Source organism: Pagrus major, chromosome 9 (assembly GCF_040436345.1).
Source record: "Pagrus major chromosome 9, Pma_NU_1.0".
NCBI lineage: Eukaryota > Metazoa > Chordata > Actinopteri > Spariformes > Sparidae > Pagrus > Pagrus major.
In genome coordinates, this window is record NC_133223.1 from 17285604 (window position 1) to 17293171 (window position 7568).

The 7568-nt window shown below is 42.7% G+C and overlaps 1 protein-coding gene across 1 annotated transcript; it reads left to right on the top strand.

Moving 5' to 3' along the window:
- Nucleotides 1-745: 745 nt before the first annotated feature.
- Nucleotides 746-7568, top strand: nfe2l2a (nfe2 like bZIP transcription factor 2a). Its single transcript, XM_073473385.1, has 5 exons — nt 746-944; nt 3916-4182; nt 4446-4538; nt 4644-4820; nt 5930-7568. The coding sequence occupies exons 1-5, from the start codon at nt 906-908 to the stop codon at nt 7187-7189; spliced, it is 1836 nt and encodes a 611-aa protein (XP_073329486.1). The 5' UTR covers nt 746-905; the 3' UTR covers nt 7190-7568.

Consider the following 7568-nt stretch of genomic DNA (forward strand, 5'->3'; position numbering starts at 1 on the left):
AAATACATAATTAAATACACTGGCAGGGAGTATCCTGCATAAACAATTACTTTAGAGGTACCTTAGGTACATTTTGTCACCAATACTTCTGTAGCATACTTTTACTAAAGCTACATTTTGAATGCAGAACTTTGACTTCTAATTGAGTATTGCTGTAAACTAAACTATCTACATTCTTCTTCCACTATTGACCAAAAGCCATTTGTGTGTTTAACAGCTTTGTGTGGACCTCCCAGCTGTCTGTGGATGTCTTCAGTGTGTCCACGGGACATTAGGGCCCCAGGGCCTCCAGCTCCACACTGGGAACGGTAACCAGCAGGGGGCGTTATGCACCAATCAAAAAGTCTCCTGATGACGGAGTTAAAATAGAAATGGTCACGTTTTTATTTTTCATAATGAGGCCTACATATCAACTTGGTTATAAACAACTAAATATGTCAAACTAATGCTCAGTTTGGGTTGGCTATTTTTATAGGCTTTAATTTTGTATGTAATGTTTGAGTTGAATACATTTTTCATGTATTTCTAATCAGTGAACGGTCATATTTAAGAGTTACTACAACTTTCAAACACACATATGTGTTTTTAAACGTGTATATTTGGTATACAGAGTTTTGAGTGGGTATTTCCTCGCGCCGTCTCCGCACGCACGCACGCACGCACAGCTCTTATCGCCTCATAGGCCGGCGCGAGGGGGACGATCCCGGTGGCGCAGCAGCTCGGTAGGCAGGGCCATCGTTTCCGTAATGTTCATTAGATTATAAGGAAGCAATGTTTCCCTAGCCTCAGCTAGTGCGACTGACTCTATCGGCACCGGACCGCTCGCCATTTTAATCTCCCATTGGAGGAATATAACGCACATTTATCCATCATAAGACGTCTTCTTTACAGCGGGACAGAGCTCCATGAACGTGGAAATGGAGGTGATGCATTCCAGTCAACAGGTAAATACGAGCATTTGTTAAAAGTGGTCACCAGACTGTGAACTTCCTTTAATGCGGTGCGACAGGGGAGACAGAGACGCACTCACAGTCCAGTTAAACTTTTGAACGCTTCCTACAGCGAGTTAAACAAATCAATACGCGGTGACAGTCTGGTTATGGCGCAGTTAAGATGTTATAATGTCGGAATATGAGCTCCAAGGTGGGGGAGACCATTCAAAAATACCCTGGTTTTCTTGATTTAGTGATATTAATGCTGACCTCTGAACCACTTTCAGTTCTGCAAGTCATTCACTTGTGACGTTTTTCCTCGAAGGGGAAATGATATTAAGTGTATTAAAAAACATGGTGTTATTAGTGTTTTAGCTGTTAGTTTGAATACGGTGACTGTTAGCTTCACCTCGGTAAGTGTGATAAACAGAAAAGTGAGTCTTCGAGCGTTTTCTCGTAACTCCCCACCCCCTTCCTCCAGGCATGTGATACCATATCTGATATAGACTAGCTGGTAGCCATAGGGAAATGTTTCTTTAAAGGCTCTACTGCTGTTTATGTGTTTGCTTGTTTGATTTTCAATCTGTTTTAACATAAAAAAAAAGAACCACACAAACTCAGGCTGGACTTCATTGAATGTTATTTTATTCAGTGGTAATATTTAATTGGGATTATTTTCCACGTGATATGGCCTCACATCTGTAGTGTTTGGTTAAAGCTGCCATAAGTCAGGGTCAGTGGAAGTACACAGTTGACTGATGATGAGGGCCTTAAAAGGGGGCTGTTTTGGAACATGCTGTGTTTCATCATCCATGGTCAAGGGGTGGGTGTCTGCTGACACACACCACTGTCTGATGAAAGGAGGTGCAATAAACCACAGGCCCTCCTTGTGTTGAGCTGAAGAGAGAGGTAAATGAACAACCCATACCTTAAGCACAAACACACTCTGTATCACTCCTCTATCACCCAGTCTGATAGCCAGTGGAGCCATTAGCTGTTGGCTTGCTTTCAAAAAATGTATTCAACATGTGTTTTCTGGTAATAAGGAGCGGTGTGTCTCTTCTGCATATTTTGTCTAGGTTTTAAATGAAAGGCATGTTGTTTCGGCTGTGTATTGTGTTACAGCGAGGTGTGGGAAACCAAAGTAATTTTATGAGCTAGTTTCCTTGTTCTGGTGCCAATACAGGTCTTGTGACAGCCAGGTTAGTGATACCAGACTGATGACCTGATCTTACACCTACATTTACACGTACATTTACACAATCTATTTAGATTTCATTCAAAATATAAGCTATGATTTGTCAAGGTGCTTGGGCTCTGTGACATTAATATAACAGTATGATTAATAAGTGACAGTGAAAGGGATTTATAGGTGAAAGGCTTTTTTTTTTCCTTTTTTTTTTTTTAGACATGTGGGTTGTTTTCTAAGGGACCAGTATGACTCGTCTGATGAGCGTATAAGGTGTGACCAACAGACAAGAGTGTGGCTTTTTAGTTTGGAAAACATGGATGACCTCATGATGTGCGTTCAGACATATTTTTAGGTTAACTTCCTCGTTCCTACAGAGGCCATAATGCCTGGTTTTGTGCTCACCTCTCAGTTGGTGAGTGTGACTTACAGGCGGCCTTAGTAATGTGTAATCCTCCAGTGGTCATGCCTCTGATGCAACACTAAGGCAAAGAGGGTTAGTGGGTTCTTATTTTGCACAGTGGCACAGTTGTAGTCAGAAAAACGGTGTCAACAATATCTTAAAATATGTATAGGTGCTTGTTTGCTATTATTATCGGTTTATGAAGGTTCCCCACGCACTACATTTTTAAATGAAAGGAGAAAAGATTTATTATATCGAATTTTCTCCTCAGTTTCACATCCTCTTTATTGTGTATTGTTCTGCGTCGTGCTTTATTTCCTCTCAGTTCCCTCTCAGCTTCCTCCTGGCTCTGTCTGTTCTCAGCATATGATCAACTGCATTACAAAAGCCGAGCCCATAAGTTGTGTTTATACCCAAATCTGAGGAACAAACAAGTCACATGCTCAGACAGTATCTTCGGCTTATGCAACATCCCTGGGCCTTGTGAAATTGTTTCCTTCTGTAAATAAGTTCTGGTAAAAGGTCCAAGGCAGAGAGCAACACAGTTTATCTTTAGACGCTCTTGTTTAAAAAGGCAAATAACATTCGGCCTGTGAGGGGAAATCTACAGGAAACTGCATCACATTATCCCAATATGTGTTTGTGTGCTGTGTCTGACATTTTGTATTGTCAGCAGCACTCAATTTAATGTGTAATGTGTAAATACTAAATGCGGGACACAATTATTTGTGTAGAGTTGTGACAGAATATACTGAGGTCAGTTATAAGTAATTTTAGTTGTTTTTTGAAGACAAAGCAGGAAGCAAAACAAGGAAACAAGGTCTGTAATTCTTTATATTACTAATATTTCTTGGTCGTATTATACCAACAGTAGCGATATAACCCAGCAATATTACTGTTATGTCATTTGAAAAAGCCAAATATTGACAGACTTTTAACCTCCTAATTTTATAAACGCTGTGAAATATGAATGTTTGAGATTGAAGTTTACTAAATTTAGAGAACTAAACTGTAACATGAAGTCACTTCAGACCTAAAGCGTGCCCTGTTTGTTGAGTTTGAATGTGACAAATGAATTCACACCTCAGTGTAATTGATCAAAGGTGATCGCTTCCCTTGGACACAGTATCAAGTGAGGATACATGTCTTCGGCTGGTGTGTGGTGGCGACTGGGGAAAAAAAGAGAGCTGCATCTATTATTCATGTGGCTTCTCCCCCTTGACATTAGTGCCAGTGTTGTTGTCAGTGAGCAGATACTGAGGGACAGGGTGTGGCGGGTGCAGCAGCCACGCTTCGCAGCAGGGACTCTCTTCCTCCTCGCACTCTCACTGCACGGACAGCATGGCTCCAGCTAACGACTCTCTAACCTGATCCACTGCTCTCTTTTCCAGGACATGAACCTGATAGACATCCTGTGGAAGCAGGACATTGATCTCGGAGCCAGGCGGGAGGTGTTTGACTACAACCACCGCCAGAAAGAACATGAGCTGCAGAGGCAGCTGGAGCTCCAGGAAGAAAAGAGGCTGCATCTGCTCCGGGAGCAGGAGAAGGCCCTGCTGGCGCAGCTACAGCTCGACGAGGAGACGGGAGAGTACATACCCCGCCCGCCGCCCAGCGCCCCACTACAGTCCGCTGTCCCACCTCTTGAGGTTACACAGGTACATGCACGTGGCCATCGTTACTCATGTCAGAGGTGAACCACTCCCACCTCATTTGATAGGCTGTGGCCGTGTCGTAGCTAGGTTACCACCTCATTCTGTGTAATTACAAAAACACAGGTGGGTCTGCAGTTTTGCATCGGTGTATTCTGCTCTAGAAACTACTCTGCAGAGACCTACGCTCTCTTAAAATAAAATCATGTGCTGCCACAAAGGAAGCTAGGTGGTGAATTTTAAAGTGTGTATTTTAACTTTTCTTTCAGAATGTCACCTTCACCGAAGAGAACGGTGATGCCATGTCATTTGACGAATGTTTGCAGCTTCTGGCAGAGACATTTCCTGTAGAGGAAACTGAGGTAAGAACATTACAGTCTTGCCACACATGTGACACCATAGCATGCATCTTTTAAAATGACTTTAAGTTGCATAAAAACTGTCATATTCTCATGTTTGTCTGACAGAACGCCGCAGTTTGCCTGGACACAACTGCTGTTTCAGCACCAATGATGTCCCCGGAGCAGCCCGCTCTGCTTCCGGCCACCCTCTCCCCAGATCCACTATCACCACCACTGCCACAGAGGATGTCCCCAGATTTGGAGCAGGCCTGGATGGAGCTTTTGTCCCTCCCTGAGCTGCAGGTATAATACATGGATTCTACAGCCTCAATAGCATGGCAGTTTGCGTTTGGTATTTGTTGGAACAAATACCCAAAGAATGCATGGATGGCAGGAGCCCGGCACTAGAGGACAAATACTTTTTTGTCTGCTCTGTGAGAATAGGGTCTAATATGTGAGACAGGTGCACCTGGCTTATTCCACTGTGACTAGGTTTCATTGTTGAGACTTTTTAGAGAATTAGGGAGGTGGTGTTCAAGATTTGCAGGACAAGAAGAGGGTGTAGGTGTGGTCATAAAGACTTTGCAGCAACATAAGGGCGTGTATGTGATAGTTTTTTCGGCTGCTGCCTTATCGGTTCTGTTTGAAGGCAGATCGTATTTGCATTAGCTGATTGGGCGAGGCAGTGTGCCATTTGTTGTCTCGACCTCTCACCGTGTTGACTGGACTACAATCCTAACCCTACAGCTTGCTATCGAGCAGCATTGCATGAGTTGCTCTGACAAGCTACTGATAAGACTAAGGAATTTTGTTTCAGTTTGTGTGGGCTGCTTTTCATAGATAACGTTCTCTGTAAAATTTTCAGCAGCAGCAAACTGGGAGATGGTAATGGAGATTTCTGGGCCACAACTGGATATCTTGTTAGTCTAGCAATTTAGAAAGAGCCTCACCTACAGTAGCTCTGCCAGCATTGAAATACTAGTCAGTTGGAACAACTGAATGGCTAAATATCCAGGTTTCGCTGCGTGAAACCTTATTGTTTAACTAGAAGACATTCTTATGTTTGAATGGAATGAGGCAAACTCATTTCATCATATTCATCCCAGATTGAAATGTTGAGGTTTTGAATGAAGATACAGCCAAATTGATGTGCAAAGTAAATTTAATTTTATAGAGATTGTTGGAAAGATTTTTTCACAAGCTTTTAAGTCACACAATGTGTTACAGCTCACGCCACTGTGGACATCCACAACAACACATACTATCAAAGTGAACATTTTTATACTTACTCTAATCTTCTGATCTACTTGCAAAACCCTTGAATTTCACACTAAACAGAGCAGAGTTTGTAACATTCACTGTAATATATTGGTTTATTTTTTTTTTAATGGTTCTTTATCTTTTTCTTCTAGCAATGCCTGAACATGCAAATGGAGGACACACTGGAGACCACAACATACCCTCTTCCAGACAGCCCAGAAGTACAGAATCCAAACTACAGTTTTTACCCCATGACCAATCTCACAGAGGGAGAGACAAACAATGTAAATGTTTGTCCTGCAGAGTTCATGAATACATTCAACAGCTCTGTTCCCAGCATGGCCCCACCAGACAATCTGAGCCAGATGAAGGCAAAAGCTCTGCAGTTAAACACTGACTTCACTGCAGAAAGTTTCCCTGACATATTTTACCCCAACACCATTCTGGAAGAAAGCAGTGGTCAGCATGGCCTTGAAGGACATGAAAGTGACACCATGTCTGATATTCCAATCAAGCCACCCTTTACACCGGTGGACCTTTACAGCCTCTCACCTGGAGATGCATTTGACAGAGGCAAACACAGTATGACAGCAGAGTTGCCAGACTCAGATTCAGGAATCTCTTCAAACACAAGTCCAAATTGTAGTTCACCTGCAAAGTCTGTATATGGAGATGGGTCCTTCCTATACAGTGATTCAGACATGGAGGAGATGGACCACAACCCTGGGAGTGCAGAATCTGACTACTCAGAGATGTTCTCAATAAATTTCCAACCTGATGATCTTCAGTCAGCAGTTTGTGTATCTGCTCTAACAGGGCAGCCACAACAGCAGGAAAAGAAGCCCAAACTGCACAAGACGGACCCATCAGAGGAGAGTGGCTACAACAACGCTCCCTTTACCAAAGACAAGAAGAGACGCTCTGATGTGCGTCTCTCCAGAGACGAGCAGAGGGCTAAGGCCCTCAAAATCCCTTTCACTGTAGACATGATTATCAATCTGCCTGTCGACGATTTCAATGAGCTGATGTCAAAGCACCGACTGAATGAGGCCCAGCTGGCCCTGGTCCGAGACATACGCCGCCGCGGCAAGAACAAAGTGGCTGCCCAAAACTGCCGAAAACGCAAGATGGAGAACATAGTGGGTCTGGAGGGCGAGCTGGACTCACTGAAGGACGAGAAGGAGCGTCTGCTGAGCGAGAGGAGCCAGAACACCACCAACCTGAAGGAAATGAAGCGGCAACTCAACAGCTTGTACCTGGAAGTCTTCAGCATGTTGAGAGACGAGAAGGGGAATTCTTACTCCCCATCTGAGTACTCCCTCCAGCAATCGACGAATGGAAGCATCTTCCTCGTCCCTCGTGTTAAAAAGACTCTCATCAAAAGCAAGGACACCAACCTGTCTCCTGTGTAATATGCATTATCATAGTAATACTATGCAATAACTTTGTAGTCGCTCAGCTTTAAAGCATTAGTAGCTCAGCAGAACTATTGTATAGTTTTTGCTCACTTCTCTTGAATGTTGTAATATTTTTGATATTTTACTTCTTTTGTACTCGCTCACAGATTCTTTAACCGACATTGTTTGTAAATATAAACATTACTTGCTTTTGAGATTGATATAAATGTTACTGTATGTGTAAATATATATATTGTAAATATCATATTTCTGTATGCTAATGGTTGTTTCAATCATTACTCATATTTTATAACTGTCCCTTTATGATTTGCTGCCCAGGTTCTTTTATAAAATCTTGAATTCTGTGCTTTCCAATAAACTATTCATATAGCTA

Coding starts and splice junctions, on each gene's coding strand:
- nfe2l2a (XM_073473385.1), top strand. CDS start 906: ATGAACGTGGAAATGGAGGTGATGCATTCCAGTCAACAG. Junction 4,183..4,445: donor CACCTCTTGAGGTTACACAG/GTACATGCACGT, acceptor CTTTTCTTTCAG/AATGTCACCTTCACCGAAGA. Junction 4,539..4,643: donor TTCCTGTAGAGGAAACTGAG/GTAAGAACATTA, acceptor TTTGTCTGACAG/AACGCCGCAGTTTGCCTGGA.